The sequence below is a fragment of the Antedon bifida genome, chromosome 11, assembly GCF_963402885.1.
Source record: "Antedon bifida chromosome 11, ecAntBifi1.1, whole genome shotgun sequence".
Taxonomy (NCBI): domain Eukaryota; kingdom Metazoa; phylum Echinodermata; class Crinoidea; order Comatulida; family Antedonidae; genus Antedon; species Antedon bifida.
In genome coordinates this window covers 13,985,665-14,004,546 of record NC_136236.1, presented here as the reverse complement: position 1 = coordinate 14,004,546, position 18,882 = coordinate 13,985,665, and the positions used below count along the sequence as shown (strand labels likewise).

Sequence of the window (18,882 nt, the reverse complement as noted above, 5' to 3'; positions counted from 1 at the left end):
CGATAGAGGGCAGCATTCCCTGCAAAAAAACAATAACAAAAATCTAATCATCGCGGCGGCCCAACCCACATTAAAAATCTGCAGAAAATATGGCAGCGTATCCTCCAACAGGTAGCTTTCAACCGGGGCAGGCATCGGTACCTGCAACAAAGGTAGAAGTATCTATTGCTTGTCGGTAAGTTGAATTTTATTTGATTTCAAGTATATTGTCAGGGAAGACCCTTTCGTTACAAGAACATAGCCCGGGCTCGCGCGATTCAACACGGGTGTCACCCACCCATATCGCACGCGATCGATGCTTGTTGTGCTCGTAAAAAAAAAAACAGCACCCATACAAATAAATGGATAATTCGCTTTGTTTTTCAATATAACATAAAAAATAAAGTCTACCACTGACTAGACTAGTACTAGGTAGTAGTTGCTGGCAATTTATTTCCATACTCAATCAAAAATGTTAATTTATGTAACAATAATAATAATATGAATAAATAAATAAATTATGTCTTTTCAAATCTCAAAGAAGGACTGGGGAGAACAACAGTCAATTCTCTACCAACATGTGTATGTGTACTCTTATTAAGTAGTCTTGGTTCCCACGAATGAAGAAAGGATGTACACGCAACGTGTGATCAGAAAGGATGTACACGCCGCAACGTGTGATCTTATGACAACTGTCACTTGTGAACATGTGTTGCATTTATAATATGTCCACTTTCAGTTGTGTGCTATTGAGAACCAAATTAAGAAAGTGCAATAGTACTGGTGCAATAGTACTGGTGCAATAGTACTTACACAATACAACGTATCAATGAATGTAATAAATATTTTGTTTATTTATATAATTGTATGTTTATTCCAAGCCTTCTAATTCCATATTAACTTTCTTCCATCCATGTGACCTTTATGTACAATGATTTAGATAGGAATAAACATTGATATGCGCACATAACAATTTGAATAATCACAATAAAGCGATTTTAAGTCTTGTAAGGTAGATATTGTGAAATCAAATTGCCATAAATTACATTTTAAACTGCAACTTTTTAAAAATTGAATTTGTATGTTAATTATGTAATTAAAAAAAGTTTAAATAATGATTAATATATTAATCATTTTTTATAGGAACTTAAGTGACAGAGATGTGATGTCTAAATCTGACCCAAGTAAGATATTTTTTCTTTTTTAAATAAATGTTGAATGCAATAATTTTTGTGCCAATTCAGATTTTAACTGATAAAGTCACTACACAACTTCATAGTACTGTATTGTGATGATAAAGAAGAAATATTGCTCAGCCAATGAAAAATAACAGAATTAGATGCTTAAATTTACAAATTGTTTTAATTAGATAATAATAAAATAATGTCTGTCTTTTTCATAGTGTGTGTTTTGTATACAACAAAGCTTGGAACTAAAGAATATGCTGAGGTAAAGAATGATAATTTACAAAATTTACAATTATTTGTCAACAATCAACAAATATTTTAAAGAAGATTTAATGGTCTATTTTCTTGATTTATTTTTTAAAGTTAAGTTCCTAAAAACTGTCTCAAACTCAAATGTTGATAATGAATAATTTTCTGTTTTTCGAAAACTACTTAGTATGAACGGACTGAACAAGTGAAAAACACGTTAAATCCAGAATTTGTGCATAAATTCAACCTAACATACTGCTTTGAAGAGTGTCAGCGTCTTCGCTTTGAAATGTGAGTCAGATTATTATTATAACATTCGATATTTTGGGTGTGAGTGGCAAATTATTCCCAACAACCAGAAACTCATTTAGCTGACAGACCTTTTGAGTTTGTACACGCTCTATTGCTTTCATCTTCCCTAATGACACACCATCCCAGCGACGCGTACATCTACGTCAAATGTTACCACTGATATATGATGACTATCCATTATTTGTATTTGTAAAAATGCCAATGATTTAAAACATTATTCTAGTTCACTGTATCATTTCATCGAAGAGTGATAATATATATTATGCAGAAATGATGTTGTAAGGCCCTTATCTCATGCAATCCCAGCATGTCTAGATAAAATGTTAATTACTGATATGAATATTCATGAGGAGATATTGTAAAATAAATCAGAATGCATAATTGGCAATCATTAGGAAACATTTTTTCATTTCATGTTCAGCTTAAACATATCTGAAGAGTGTCATTTTACGCTCTATTGATTTTACAGTCCCTTGACACACCATTCCAGCCTGCTAGAATCAAATGTTAATTACCGATATGAATATTCATTAGCTGTGTGTGCATGTATTGCTAGTATGAATGCATGGTTGCTAATTGTTTGGACACTTAACTCGTTGACCCTGGTCCCAGATTGCAAAAAAATAAATTGATAGAATTGGTTTTTATTTTCAGTTATGATGTAGATTCACCAAAGCAAGCTTTGGACAAACATGTGAGTCTTAGCAATCGATCTAATCACGTTATTGATTTTGTAGTTAATGAAAGCTTAATAGACTCTCCATAAAAAAATTACACTAGAATACTCATGATGGTTATGAATTCAACATGCTTCATATTTAATACATTATAAACCAGACTATAAACTGCTTTATATGACAGCGGGGTAATTTATCACTCGCCACTTAAACCACAAATTTACATTAAATACAATTTTTTCAGGATTTTCTTGGTGGACTTGATTGCACACTCGGCGAGATTCTGGGGGCTTCTGGTAATAAGCTAACAAAACCATTAGAGTAAGTATTAAATATCACATTTAATATATAAATATTCCAATATTCTATCATTAGAACATTGATTATATATGTGAAAATCTAAATACAGAAAATTGTATTGAGTGTTTAAATCAAAAACATAAATCATTGTCAGAATTTTAATTTATTATCCTAGTAAATACAACAGTATTTGACATTAAATTAAAAAAAAAAATGAAAAACAGACATTTCACTTAGGAGTGAGAGTAATTATATTATGTTTTAAGTGAAAACTATTTTTGACGTAGGTAGGCTGGATTAAAATATCATACCATTTTTTTAGTTTGAATGGAAAGAATTCTGGAGAAATCTTCATATACTTATTAACAATACACAATATCTAAAAATAGTAAATAGAAGTTAAACAGTATTTGACATTAAATTGTTTACAAAAATGAAAAACAGACGCCTCACTTATAGGACAGAGTAATTATATTATGTTTTAAGTGAAAACTATTTGTGACGTAGGTAGGATTAAAATATCATACCATTTTTTTAGTTTGAATGGAAAGAATTCTCGAGAAATCTTCATATACTTATTAACAATAAACAATATCTAAAAATTACGGTGGCCCATAAGTGTCACGGCAACTTTCAAAAAATATCACGGCAATTTTTTCAAAAAAAGCCACGGCAATTTGAAAAAAGCCACGGCAATTTGAAAAAAGCCACGGCAATTTGAAAAAAGCCACGGCAATTTGAAAAAAGCCACGGCAAATTAAAAATAAAACATCACGGCAAATTAAAAATAAAACATCGCGGCAATTTAACAAAAATACCAGGGCAACTTAAAAATAAAACACCACGGCAAATTAGTATTGAAACACCACGGCAAATTAGTAATGAAACACCACGGCAAATTACAGAATGCCACGGCGGAAGTGAGTTACCACGGCGGAAGTGAAACCTTTGGAATCTTCGATTTTTTCTGAGGTGAGTAATTATTTGTGCATTGAAGTAAATATTATATTAATTTATTTAACTGCAGCAGTTTACGTGTTTATTGCACTCTTCTTGAACTTTCTAGGCCGGGCTAGACCATAGGCCTTATTACAAGGTAGGCCTAGGCCCTATAACATTCTACAATGTTTTAATATATTTACAGTAATCTGTTTTTTATATAACAAGTTTTTTTTACAGTAGACCTAGCTACTACTGTAGGCCTAGGGCTAGTAGTAGGCATAGCTAGGCCTAGTGCAATAAACACGTAAATGCTGCAGTTAAATATAATAAATTAATATAATAATATTTACTTCAATGCACAAATAATTACTTACCTCAGAAAAAATCGAAGATTCCAAAGGTTTCACTTCCGCCGTGGTAACTCACTTCCGCCGTGGCATTCTGTAATTTGCCGTGCTGTTTCATTACTAATTTGCCGTGGTGTTTCAATACTAATTTGCCGTGGTGTTTCATTTTTAAGTTGCCGTGGTATTTTTGTTAAATTGCCGCGATGTTTTATTTTTAATTTGCCGTGATGTTTTATTTTTAATTTGCCGTGGCTTTTTTCAAATTGCCGTGGCTTTTTTCAAATTGCCGTGGCTTTTTTTGAAAGTTGCCGTGATATTTTTTGAAAGTTGCCGTGACACTTATAGGCCACCGTAAAAAATAGTAAATAGAAGTTTTAAACAGTATTTGACATTAATTTTTTTACAAAAATGAAAAACAGACGCCTCACTTATAGGACAGAGTAATTATATTATGTTTTAAGTGAAAACTATTTGTGACGTAGGTAGGATTAAAATATCATAACATTTTTTTAGTCTGAATGGAAAGAATTCGGGAGAAATCTTGATATATGCAGAAGAAGTTAGCGAATGCAAGGTAAAGAGTTTTAAACATGGAAATTTAATTATTTAAAAGAATACAATACTGGATAGTGTTATGTTTAATTTGCAATTAATAAGTTGACACGACAGGTCTAAGACTTCTAAATGAATAATTTACTAGCCAGAAATTCCAGCATAAAATATTGTACAATTATGTACAATTTGTAAAAGAAATGAAATAAAAATAATGAATTTGCAGGATTTGGCAACTTTCACGATGAAAGGACACAAACTAGACAGGAAAGATTTCTTGGGCAAGTCAGACCCTTTCCTCATCTTCTACAGAAGCAACGAAGACAACAGGTATTATTATTATCTATTCATTTACATTTATTATTAATCAGATGAACTCATCAATTTTCGCATCAATTTTAAAAGTGCCTACATACTCTATCAAGGGTGCTATTCCATCTCTCCACATATAATTGTCCTTCAATAACATTTCTATATTTCTAATAACTCCATCTTATGTTGTTGCAATTATTTTCTTCAATGTAGTATTTTTATTTTTTGGAAGGTGACCAAGCTGTAGTGTGCAATGTCTCAAGCTTCTATGTACCCAAAATTAGAGCACTGCTTTTTTTTAATGTGCTAACCTTCAACACTGATTAATGGAAGCAGTGGAGTAATTGTATAAAAGTTTGGTGTTTTTATTGTTGTTTTCTTTATATTAAAATGTAGCTACACAATCGTTCATAAGACTGAAGTGATCAGGAACACACTTGATCCAAACTGGCGCCCTTTTGCACTGATGGTTCGTAAGCTCTGTAATGGCGATTACGAGCGATCTATCAAAGTAGAGTGCTACGATTATGACAACGATGGCAGGTATGGTTTCAATATGTTTTTCATATATTCATACATTTTCTTATGAGTTGTATCTTTTGTATTGTAAAATGTCACGGTTTTAGCCTTCCGGCTATTTGTGGCATTGTTCATTTTTATTATACCATTAATTACAGCTTTTTATTGTTATAATAGCCATGATCTGATTGGTGAATTTATTACTAACATGCGTCAGTTTGCTGAGGGAAAGAAGACATTTGAGGTAAATAAAATGGTTTATCTTTAAATACAATCCTTCTTTTCAATGTATCTTTATTCCTTTATTTCTAATCAACATATTGTACTGTATACCATTCAAGCCAAAGCCATAACAATTTAGTTGTCCCCACCTGGAACATTTGTCAAGGCAAATAAACCTTTACTTATCGTTCATCTAAAAGCTGGAATGAACTTCCAAATGAATTAAAAATTAACTTTAAAGATTTTTCAATAACTTCATTCCAAAATACAATTAGTACTCAACATTTTTAACTGAATTTTTTGTTTTCTAAAATTGATTGCTATTTTTAATGTATATTTCAATTACTCTTTGTCTTTATTTTATTATGTTTGTTATATTTTCAATTACTGTACCACTTTGGAAATCAGTGCACTAGTACTGAAAGTGCCTGCAGAATAAAGAAAGAATAAATAAAATAAAATAAAATAAATTCAAAAGGCTGCAAATGCACAATCTAGAATTGAAGACATTTGTCCATACTTTCATTTTCCAGATAATTAATTTGAAGAAAAAAGATAAGAAGAAGAATTACAAGAACTCTGGTACAATAGAGCTGATAAATTGCCGAGTTGAAGTGCAACCAAGCTTTCTCGATTACATCAAAGGAGGAACGCAACTTAATTTTACTGTGGCCATTGATTTTACAGCATCTAATGGTAGGCAATAGTCATCTTGCATAATCTGTTAGTCCAGTAATCAGAATACAGTGTTATCCCTACCTGACCACTATAGCTTATCTTTAGATAAAACTCAAAGTAACTAATTATAATAATTGGATTTGCAGTTTAGAAAATTTGATTCAAAATTAATCAGAAAGGAAAAAGAAAAGTGGTTATATTACTTTTTTTATTTATATAAATTGCATCATAAAGCACATTGATAACTTTATCCTAATTTCTAATCTCTCTCATATTCCTGTAGATAATCTATTTAATCAACCTTAATCCATCTTAATGATTATTAAAAAAAACTATATCACTGTGCTCACTCACATTGTTATTGAAAAGCGATCTGACACTAATCCTAATTCCTAAATCTTATATTCCTGTAGGTAATCTAGTAATCCCAACTACCTTAATCCATCCTATTGATTATTCAATGATATCACTATCCTCACTCAAGCAATCTGACACTAATCCTAATTGCTAATCTCTTGCATTATCTATAGGTAATGCAAATAATCCCAACTCTCTGCACTACATTGATCCATACCGACCTAATCACTATGCTCAAGCTATCCAAGCTGTTGGTGACATCATACAGGATTATGACACGGATAAGTTGTTTCCAGTTCTTGGATTTGGTGCTAAAATTCCTCCTCGTGGACATCTGTCTCATGAGTTTCCTGTGGTAGGTATTGCAGTTTCACCAACACTACCTACCTGACTATGGCACTCTTATAAAGTTAAATTAATGTATGGAGGTGTGTCTATCGCAGTTACTTATGAAAATGCTTGCATAATAAGGTTTAAAGAGTAAACAAAATGTAGTTACTGTAGTTAATGCAGTAGAATCATTTTGACATACTCCCTAAAGAATTGTAAACATTTTAGAATATGTCGATGATTTTGTTTTTCGCAGTTTAGGATACAAATACAAAGCAAGCCCAACGACCCTTTTTAGTATATGTTCTTTGTGTATTATATTCTTCATTTTTCTTTCAGAACTTCAATGCAGAGAACCCGTTCTGTGTCGGCATTCCTGGTGTTATGCAAGCATATCAGAACTGCCTGCCTCAAGTACAATTCTTTGGGCCTACTAACTTCTCTCCTGTCATAAACCATGTGGCAAAGTAAGTAGGATTCCATTGTTAGCTTGAGATTACTAGTTTGGTTCTATTGGTGAAATTTCATATATATAAGCTTGAACCAGGTCATGTAGGCAAAAGTACTTGATGCGAAGAAGAATAGAAATAGTCAAAGTCGCTGTTTCATGAAGAGTACCTCAATCTTCAGTTATATTGATTAATTGTAACTATCTTTTATTTCATGTATTTGTCTTTTGTCTATTTGCAGGTTTGCTGCAGCTTATCCTGATGGATCTAACTACTTTATCCTGCTAATTATCACAGATGGTGTTATATCCGACATGGACCTCACCAAAAACTCCATCATAAGAGTAAAGTTTTGCATTTGATATACATTACGGGGAGACCTTTGAGTCCCTTAACAGAGGTGTTCTCTAGGGGTTGGAAGTAGTGTTAAAAGCATTTACAGTATTTCTATTTCTTTTCACACAAAAGCCTCCTGTTAATAGGTGTGTTCTCAGAATAGGGGCGTCCCAAAATGGGGAGCCTCAAACCTATGATTGTATCAGACAATGGTGTGCTGTTATATACTGTGTGTAGTATAGAATAGAAAATAAAATGAATTTATGAATTGTGTTTGGTTTTTGCTGTTTGATTTTCTAACTTGTTATTCATTACTGTAGGCTAGCGGATTACCCATGTCCATCATTATTGTTGGAGTTGGCCCAGCAGAATTTGATGGTAAGTATTCTGTTTGATTGGAAAAACATCAATGACATGCTGAATAGAAAAAGAAGATCTTTGTAATTGTATGTACAGTACAACCAGTTAATTCTTAATAAGTTATTTGTTTTATTTTTAGCTATGGAAGAACTTGATGCTGATAAAGGCGCATTGCAAAACTTTGGTAAAGTTGCAGAAAGAGATATTGTACAGGTAAGTGTATTATGCTGAAAATGATTGTATGAAATGATTCTCAGATTCTGAACAGAGAAGTCAATGCCATTAAGCGGTTAATAAATATTGAAATCCTTTTTTTAACCAGTTTGTTCCTTTTCGGGAGTACGTTGGTGGAGTTGCAAGTGGAAACCTCCTGTTGAGCCAGGCTAGACTAGCAAAAGATGTCTTAGCCGAAGTGCCAGAACAGTTTATGTCGTATATGAAGAAGCAGGGAATCAAGCCTTTTGCAGAAGCTAGGCCTAGCCACCAACCAATACAGGTTCAGTAAGTCATTTTACAGAGGCTAAAGAAGCTATGAGTGAGTTAAACTAAACCATTTAAAGAGGCTAAACCGGGCTACAATCGATTAAGTAAATTATGAGTTGAAATCTTTTACAGGGGTTATTCCTAGCCATCCAGTAGTCTGCTATTTACAATAGTTTCATTCTACTGCATACTGTATCACAACTTGTTTATATTACTTATAATATTTTGTGGCATTTGTTTTAAAAATTAAGGTTGGTGCTTGGTTTAGTGGATCATTATCATTGTGATATGCAACATTTTTAACTCTAAAATGGAGTATTTGTTTGTTTTTCATTCAATTTATTCCAGGTATAGGTAAAAAATAACCCTCTTGCCATTTTAGTGTGTTTTTCTTCCAGAACAAAACTCAATATCTAGCTCAACAGAACTATGTTTTAACGCTAACAATCTGAAATTCGGAAAATAAGAAACAAAAATAGTTGTCATCAATAAAAATTGAAAAAGATTTTTTTAGTGGAAGATTTAAATTAACCTGCTCTACCTTTTGAAATTATCATTACATAACTTTTTAAATAGATAAACTTATTAAATAACTAAACTTAAAAATATAAATTCTATAGCAAGGTACAGTATGTGAATGTGTTTGACTAGGGGAGTTTAGAAGTACTACTAATAATGTTTACCCATTCCCCTGCTGTGTAGATCTTAAACCATGCTCCCTTACGCCAATTATCATATTTTGACATTTAAATTAGTTATTGTGTGTTGTGTTATAATTATAATAGTAATTGCAATATCATGTTCTAATAATGAAAATATTACAATTATAGTATTAGATTGTAACATTAGTGAAATAATTTTTAGTGTTTTAAAATTCAAGTTATGATTACTGTTTACAGGTGTACTACAGACTTAGATACAAACAAAGTGCAATCTTCAATTGTAACTATTTGCATAAAATAATATGCAAGTGTCAGTTTACTGAGCTGCATTTGCATACATGTGTGAACATTCTCATTTAATATAATACCTTGTCCTGATATATAATATCACATTTAAAAAAGGAATTGTATTTATTTATTTATTATAAATAATAATTTAACGTTTGACCAACATAGTATTGTTGATTACCATTCCTTACTGTAAGCCGAATTTAATTTTATTATGTTACTGATAATTGAATCATTTTGATATAATCAATTTTATAAAATACTATTTTAGTATAATATTGTTTGTTTATATACGTTTGCCCTAAAGACCAAACCACTTGTTTTTCATAATAGAAAAATGTTCCTATTTATGCAATGTGCAAATTTACATAATGTAATGCAGTTATCAATTATATATATATTTGAATTTTGGCTTTTTGTATATTATATCATGAAGGTATCATGATTTGATTGCGTAGTTATTATAAATCTTCTTAAACCATAGATAGATAGTTAGTATTTAATGTGACTTTTTTCTACAATATTTCATATATTCTATGACATTTATTCACCTTCATTCTTCAACTTATGTGCAATATTATGTGAGTATATAGTGCCTGATTATCTGTATTACTTTCCAGGAAAGTAACTGAATTGTTGCAGAGTAAAAACATTAATAATAATAATAACAGTACATCATATGTTTACTATAATAATTGTTGTAATTTTTCAAGTTGATATGTTTGTCATTTTCTGACTAGAATAGAATTGAAGATTTAGTTGTCTTTCACCAACTATTCTACAGTAGGTATAAGCAAACACCAATAGTTCAAGTGAAGTTAAAGTTATTATCGTTTTAAAGTCCACCTGACGTTGAACATTTTAAGCATCTCTCAGGAAATTAGCATTGTCTTGCGTGGAGCTGGTTCACACTAATCACGACGTTAAACAAATACGCTCTGCTGTGAACCATCCTTTTATTTAACAATTTGTTTTAGTCGGAACAAAATCAGCTTTGTGATTGTTGCCAGATTTAGATTCTCGTTTTAGACTTTGTATAGGTTTAAAATCAAGAAATCAACAAAAATTCTTTAAAGTAGATTAGTTGATAATAATATTTCATGGATATAAGGAGGCTATGTCAAATTATTCTACTGCAGTAACTACATTTTACTGCAGTAACTAACAAATGACTTCAGTTTTAATGTTCATGAGGCACTGCAATATTCAACAATGTGTATCATTACCCAAGAATAGCTTGCTGAATAATTCTATAAAGCTAAATAATTTAGGTTAAACAGTAAACAAACCTTAGTTACTGCAGTATCTGCAGTAGAATAATGTTGTCATGGTCCCCAATGTTAGTTGATTAAGGTTAGGTTAATAAAGACTAATATACAATCTTTTGAATATATTGAAATATGAAATTCGAACATTTTATCTATGCAGTAATATATACACACCTAGTTAATATAGAGAATAGAATGCTTAATCAAATATATAACAGGATCATTATCATATGGTGCTTGGGTAATCGTATTAAATCACTGAAAATGTGATGAATTGTATTCCTTAAAAGTTATGTAAATCATCAAATTATTTAAGTACTAATATGAAGTTAGTTTTTAAATATTCTACTATTATAAGTTCTATGATAAGTAGAGGAAATCTGAAGAGTAGGTATTAGCCCTCATAGACTACCTCAAATATACCGATCATGTAGCAACGGAATCATGTCAAAATCTTACGTAATGGGTATCATACGTAATGGGTATCATAAACTGAAAACTAACTTATTATCATCATGCCCACTGTTGGAATCTGCCATTTTAGTCCCTGTTTCAAACCCTTGTTCCAATTTGGTTTTCCCCGGTCCTTATCTATCTCACCCATCCGTCTTTGGGACAGTCCTTTTTTTACCATTCAGGTAACCATCTGTTGACCTTCTTCGTGACCAGCCCATTTGCATGGTTTTACATTTTTGTCGGGATTCTCATCATTCTTATTCTACCTAAACATATGACTGTTAGTTGTCTATGTATACGTTCAAACATGATACATCATTCAGCCAATCAATCAAATAAATATGTTTTAATAATACAAATATTTAGAGGGTTCCCAACATACCTATTTGGATCTGCTTGATGGTTGGTTGAAGTATTTTAAGTAGTTCATCAGTATTGGACTTTTTGTCAATAAGATTCTCCTATGCTTCTATCTGGTGGATTTTTTGTATTTTTCTTGGTTATACAGTAGTAATGACTAATATCGAACAATTATAAACAATTTCTTCAGAATTTACATTGTAGTATTGTGTATGTGTGTAATTTTAACTTTGTATCGTATTAAATGAATTTAATTCCAGTATGTTATTCGCATTTTATTATATAATAAAACTATTATGAGAAATCATCGAAGAAACATTAAAAGATTAAAACAAAAGTTTGTTTTGATTGTATTGTGTGGTAGAAATGTAGAGTTGTTGAAAGATTGTCAAGGCCGCGAGTAAGCAAGGTTTGATTTGATTTGAATTTATTTAGAAAATCATCATAAAAAATACATACAAAGTGATTACATAAATTACGGACATTAAAAATAATACATTTAAAAAAGATTATCCAGGATAGCCCAAAAAGCTTATCAGCTTATTTCCATTGGGATCCTTTTACAATCTAAAATAAAAAATATAAACATTACAAAGTATTGCATTAATATAACAATAATATAAAAAACAAGTTAAATTAAAGACTATGATTGGACTTATAAAGTTATTTGGTAGAACAGAAATGTGATTTAACATTTTTCTTAAAATTAAATTTGTTTTCTATTTGTTGAATGGAATGAGGTAGGTTATTCCATGCCTTTATGCCTGTATAATAAAAGGTTTTAGATATTTGACTATCAGATTTAGGAACTGAAAAACCATTGACACTACTTCTAGTCATATAATGGTGGTTAGATGAAACTCTTTGAAACTTTTCAGTCAAATAAGGTACTGGTTTGCAGTTCACCGTGGTTAAAAGAAAAATCTTTGTATTCGAATGGTAAATTGTAAACGGATTGTGCTAACAGAAAATCATTCGAATATTACTAGGAAACGTTAACAACGCAAGCTTTTTAAATAAGTACTCAACGGAAAAACTATACTCAACGAAAGAAAAAAAATAGACACCAACATGACATTATATATGAAGTGTTATATTTTTGGAAAAGATTTCTGAGTTTCGTACAAATTATGCTCATAATGAAATACAATACTATAACATTTGGCATAGTCCTGATCCTTAGTAGAGTTCTAATATGAAAAGTAACGGTGTTGAAGTATACAATTGTATACAATTTCATGCCATCAGAGTGATGAAAATGATCTTTCTTTTTATAACTTAACAGTTCGAGTTGTCTGTATCGCACGATGATGTCACCTGATTGAAGTAATAGCCATAAATGAAGATTAATTAAATCAGACTTTGAATAGGTTATTTTGTAGTTTTAATAAAGTGAATTAGGCCTACTTCCGTAGGAAAAAAAAACGGAAAAAAATAATGTTTTCACTTATAAAATAACATGATAAATGGTTAAATTCAACCAAAAATTCATTGGCTGGCAGCCAATTTGACCATTTTTTGCTTTAAATTCCAGTTTTTTCAGGTAAATAAATTTTTTTTCGATCCAATTTTTGGTCGAAGTCAATAACTATTATGTGACATTAAAATGGCATATTAAAAAAAAAAAAATTTTTTTAATTATTTTTCAGGGGGACAATACATCTTTAATATATTTATTTCATGATTGAAATTCAAAGTTAGATTAATAATTCCGAGTTAATTAATTTTGTTTTACTGAGTTAGCTTAACATGTATTTCGCGTCAGCAACCCAGTAAGTTTTCTTGAAGTAAAACATATACCATAAAACATCGAAAAGAAGCGCAGCCCCCCGTTGTTTGCAAATAATCTCGAAAAGAAGCCAATTTCCCGAATTTCTTAATGACTTGCACTGCAATTTGTTTCTTACGGTTTTATTTTTTCGTTTGATTTAGCTTTTTACTTATGAATTTTTACTAGCCACTGATATCCACTGCATTGTCATTTTTTCCAGTAATTTGCTTTATGATTGAGTTTATTTCTTAAGAAATAAATTTATAGTTTATGATGTGTTCGTTTTATACATTTCCTTGTGACTTCCGACATTAAAGTTATACTGTACTTATGTTTACATTGATTTATACATTCATGCCTAAATTTAATTACTGTATGTATTGTTGTTGTAATAGTGTTCGTGCAAACAATCCGATAATACAGTATGGAACCTACCTTAAAGATCAATAATGACAGTTATATACATCTTGTCCGATAAGTTCCTAGTAATATCATATATATATATATCATATAAAATCATTTTATCCTTTGTGTCCACCAACATAAAATAGCATTGAAGGAGAAGATAGTAAGACTATAAATGAAAGGATTAACAAACTTAATGGCAGTGTAAATCGATTGAAATCGTAGTTTATTTCAATAGTTCCAAAATCTGTGATGTAGCTAATATACAAAACTAGACTTTTTTTTTGTGTTTTATCAGTTTCTTCAATCTCTTTTTTTTTATTTCAGAGATTCTAAATTAACTTTGATTATAAATAGATTAATATTAAAGCATGATTACATTTCCAATCGCAAGTGCAGTAAGCCTATGTTAATTTTTAGAAATTAATAACGAGATAACGAAATGTATTAATCAATGGACTAATTTATAGAAATCAATAAATTGAAAGGATGTACCTAGATAGTTTATCTGACAATACGATTTTCAAACCTCATTTAGATTTCACTAGAAATAGTCATCTAAAACATTTTAACCACCGTTCACATTGTGCGCTTTAAGTTTGTTTTCTTTTGAAGCATACTCGATGATCATGTTTTACTTCATCTGTTTGATTTTTTTCACGTCTGAACTGAATATTATCAAAGGAGCAGATAATGGTAAGAATTAACTTTTTTTTATCCTTCCGAATTATTCTGAAGTTCCGATTATCGTTGCGCGGAACCCCACCCCAACACCCCCCCTCCCCACACACACACACCCGCCCAATCTACCACCACATATACAATGTACAGTGAATACACCGTGTTAATTCAAATTTAATTTTCTTTATAACAGAATGTACATATTTCTAGTACAACTCATCAATGTACAGGGTAAATATTTTAACCAACACGTCAACAGAGACATGGCAGGATCTCAAAGACACCTGCAAGGCATCTGGTGGTTATCTCATGTGCATCACCACGTCTGATGAGTTGCAGTTTGTTCTGGATCGTCTTAGAATGAGTTGTAGCGGCAACAAAAGATTCGGAATTGGACTATCACGTCAATCTGGTTTGGAAATTAATGTTGATGCTAACTGGAAATGTGAGGGAGACCGTACTACACTGGACACCCAGATGACACCATGGGCAAACGATAATCCTTCGGTATCTGATGATGATGATGCTGGGACGCGAATCATGTCGGACTCGGCATCTCTGAAGGATTTAAACGCCCTGAAGCCATTTGTTAAGTGGAACGATGGATACATCTGTGAATATGGTATGTTGATTTTGTCTTGATGCTTCATTATTTAAGTTATCTTTTAAAGATATTTCAAGATTGTTTTGCAGATAAATATAGACCTAGTTCGTTTTTAGTGATATTTTATTAAAGAAAATAAATACACAATACGTGATAATGGTCTTGTAGCTGACCAATTCAAACATAGTCTTTTTTATTTATTTATTTATTAAGGTATAAAAAACATCAAATTCCAACCAGCAGCAAGAACTGAAAAGGTTGGATTACAATCATAAAATGAGAAGTAAAATACATCATAGTAGATCTAAACTAAACATTATACATAAAGGATTCGTGCTAAGTGCGGAATAGTAGACCGCCTATATCTTTCAGTACGACATCTGCAAGAATCCAACTTTGAACTAGTATTGCTCCTTAACGATCTTGAATGCCTATCAGATTTATATGCTGGTAACATATTTCTAAATTTGGTAGATTCTAAAAGACTCTTGTCAAAATTGAGAAGAATCTGTTCTCTACGGGACTTTAAAGAAGGCAAACCTACGTGCTCTAAGGCTAATTCATAGCTAACATAATGTGGGCTCAAAATTATGCGCAATGCCCGTTTTTTAATTTTTTCTATTAATTAGATTGCTGAACAGTTAATGATGAATGCCAAACCTGGCAGGCATATTCCAGCACAGGTATGATGTAAATACTGTAACCAGGTCACTGACTGGTGCACTAGACCTTTTCAGGATACATAGTGAGAATAGTCTACGTGAGGCTCTTGATGTTATATCATTAAAGATGTATTGTCCCTTTGACAAATTCAAAAAAAATAAGAAATAAAAGATTTCGAAAAAAAGTTGGCCATTTTGAAGTATCATAATAGTTATTAACTTTCACCAAAAATTAGTTGAAAAAAAAAATCATTTACTGAAATACACATTTGTTCAAAAAAATAACTTTGACTTCCGTCAAAGTTTTTGATGATGATGTGGCTACTCTGTATACATAATCATAAAACTTCCTCGCAATCTGTGTGAAAACACCTTATAAAATGTGACGAGTTGTAAACAATTATAATTAGCATAACATGCATGCATACTCGTGGTTTGAAATCTTTGTTTACTTTCGCCTGCGATGATTTTCCAGACAAAATGTAATCAAATTAATTTACCTAATTTAAATTACGTAAATTTGTTGTTTTAGGCTCGAACTTGCGACTTAAAGTGAATAACTTTAATATTACTTTGATATGGCCAATTTAAATTTAGAATATTTTGACCTTCATTTTTTTGTGTTTCAAGGGACAATACATCTTTAACATTTGAACCCCATTTGAGGTCATTTTGGATTATTACACCAAGCAGTTTTAACTTACTAACTATTGGAAGATTAAAGTTATCAATAGTGTATACTAAATCAGCATCATTTTCTAGAACCAAGAATAGTATGGGCCCCAGTTTGGTTCCCTGTGGTACTCCACAAGAGATTGGTTTGGTGGAAGAAATGTGCGTGCCAAGTTTGGCAGTATGAGTTCTTTCACACAGAAAGCTGCAGATGATGGAAACAATGGATGACCTAACTCCAAGTTTAATTAATTTATCTATAATATTGTATGATTAAATCTATCAAAAGCCTTAGTAAAATCAATTGTACAGAGTTCAACTGATTGTTTGGGCTTTTCAAGGATTTCATAAACATAATTTAACATATCCACAACCTTTAGTATTACCATACTGCTTAGTGTCAAATTTATTATTATCAATATCATCAATAATCCATTCAATCAATGATATTGGACGAAGATCATCAAAAGAGCGGATCTTGTTTTGTTTTGGAACTGGAACTATTGAAGCAGTTTTCCACTGACGTGGAAAGTGTCCCTCATTGAGACACGTATTAAATAATTTAGCGGGTTAGCAAGTTCAATAGAAAATTCCTTAATTATTTTAATTGGTAAGTCTGATGGGTGGCTTGATTTATTACAGTTCAATTTATTTAAAGCATTACGAACTTCCCATTCATGTATAACTGGTGGTTCACTTGCTGGGAGGAAGGCTGGTAGGTTGTTGATATTCAAAGCCGGAAGTTGATTACATACAAGTGCAATTGATGCATTCAACGGTATTTATAGGGTCAACATCAGAGCCAGGAATGCAACTTGATTTCTTCCTCATATTACGGAGCTTCTGGAAACTGCGGTGCCATTTTCCAGGTTGGTTCCCTTTTAAGGTAGCAATAGATTTTTCATAGAATGAAGCCTTCGCTCGTTTGACTTCCTGCTGTACATTACAACGTAAGATTTTCCACTGGATATTCCTGTCCATTTCGGTATGCCACCTGGCGTTTCAAAATTAATTTTTTAATTTAGTTGTAAACCAGGGCTTGTCATTCAATCTCTTGTTAGTGAAAATTTGAGGAAAATGCTCTTCAAAAGCACTGTTGAGCTCCTGATTAAAAATTTCCAAAAAATCTGAAGAGTTTTCATAAGCAGTAAGATGATTCCAATCATGCAAAGTCATCCATTGTCCAAATGATCTGATCGAGGAGTCTCTTAGTCTTAGTGGAAAAAACAGCAAATGAGCTGGCTTGTGATTTACATCTGCAAGATTGGTTGATGGTTCCAACAAAATACAACAATGGTCAATTCGACCAACTGGTGGTAGTTCCATAGGTTCAGTAAAGATATTAGGAATGTTAACAAATATCTTATAGTGCGCATTTTGTCTAGTAGGAAAGTTAACCACGACGGTTTCAAAAACAACTTAGACTCTAATTCTGAAGTATTGAGATCATTGAAATCACCACATGCTATAATTCCTGCTGAAAAATCACTAGTTCTAATGCTATCAACGGTACTCGTAATGTGACTAAGAAGCTCAGTGGCATTAGCCGAATTGGGAGGGTAATAAATGACGCCAACGAACATAGTTTTAATTGCTACACCAACACTACGGAAGTCAAATTTTTTTCACAAACATTCAAATTCACAATTATCATGGATATCCATAGAAACATCACTTACTTTAATATTATCTTCATTATGTGTATAAAAGGCTACACCACCACCTCGACGTCCATTATTATCAGATCTGCATTTGGCGTGCATGGTGTAATCAGATAAGTTCGCACCTTGAAGGCTATTAGGATTCAGCCAAATTTCAGTTACGGCAGCTATGCTAATTTTGTTGATGCTCAATACAGCATGGAACTCATCCATTTTGTTATTTAGTGACCTCGCATTAGTTAATAATATTCTGGGTAAAGCATGAGAGATGGACTTACAAGGAATATTTATTATATCGACAGTACAGTGTCGACAAAACGTCACTTAAGGTATTCAAATTCTGTTGTTTTGGTTCAACAAAAAAGGAACAAATTCAAGAATTAATTGATTTTAAAACAAAAAGTCTATCCGTAAGTTGTTAGTGGTGGATATACAGTGACTATATTGATAGAGATTTCTAGAAATTTCCGTATGATTCTAATTTTGTATTCATATAGCCTACTTATTGTTTTTTTTTCAGATACAGTCCTTTTTCAAACTGTGTCGTTGCCTGGTGGTGTGAATGATTGGAAGATGTCTCCTATACGGTGTGCCCAGCAGTGCCGAAGGAGGTATGATTGCCAGGGATTTCACGTGGATGCTGCAGGTTGTCAGCTCAGATATAAACCGAACAGTGATGAAACAAATCATTATAAAAAAATTATCTATCACCTGTAAACATTTGTATTTTAAATATACTGGTATTTAATCAGAACAATTGTATACACTAGGCCTACTGTAAGACGGTTAATGTTTCTTGCT

The 18,882-nt window shown here is 31.7% G+C and overlaps 2 protein-coding genes across 2 annotated transcripts; both read left to right on the top strand.

Moving 5' to 3' along the window:
- Window positions 1-11: 11 nt before the first annotated feature.
- On the top strand, window positions 12-11,884 carry LOC144855976 (copine-8-like). The gene is made up of 17 exons (XM_078713946.1): window positions 12-175; window positions 1,123-1,163; window positions 1,382-1,428; window positions 1,603-1,706; window positions 2,382-2,421; window positions 2,649-2,725; window positions 4,507-4,567; window positions 4,772-4,875; window positions 5,254-5,400; window positions 5,554-5,620; window positions 6,132-6,294; window positions 6,807-6,988; window positions 7,303-7,430; window positions 7,654-7,756; window positions 8,069-8,126; window positions 8,248-8,321; window positions 8,431-11,884. Exons 1-17 carry the CDS (start codon window positions 90-92, stop codon window positions 8,611-8,613), a joined length of 1,665 nt encoding a protein of 554 aa, XP_078570072.1. The 5' UTR covers window positions 12-89; the 3' UTR covers window positions 8,614-11,884.
- A 2,460-nt stretch (window positions 11,885-14,344) lies between these two features.
- On the top strand, window positions 14,345-18,882 carry LOC144856002 (uncharacterized). Its single transcript, XM_078713978.1, has 3 exons — window positions 14,345-14,497; window positions 14,676-15,104; window positions 18,602-18,882. The coding sequence occupies exons 2-3, from the start codon at window positions 14,705-14,707 to the stop codon at window positions 18,796-18,798; spliced, it is 597 nt and encodes a 198-aa protein (XP_078570104.1). The 5' UTR covers window positions 14,345-14,497; window positions 14,676-14,704; the 3' UTR covers window positions 18,799-18,882.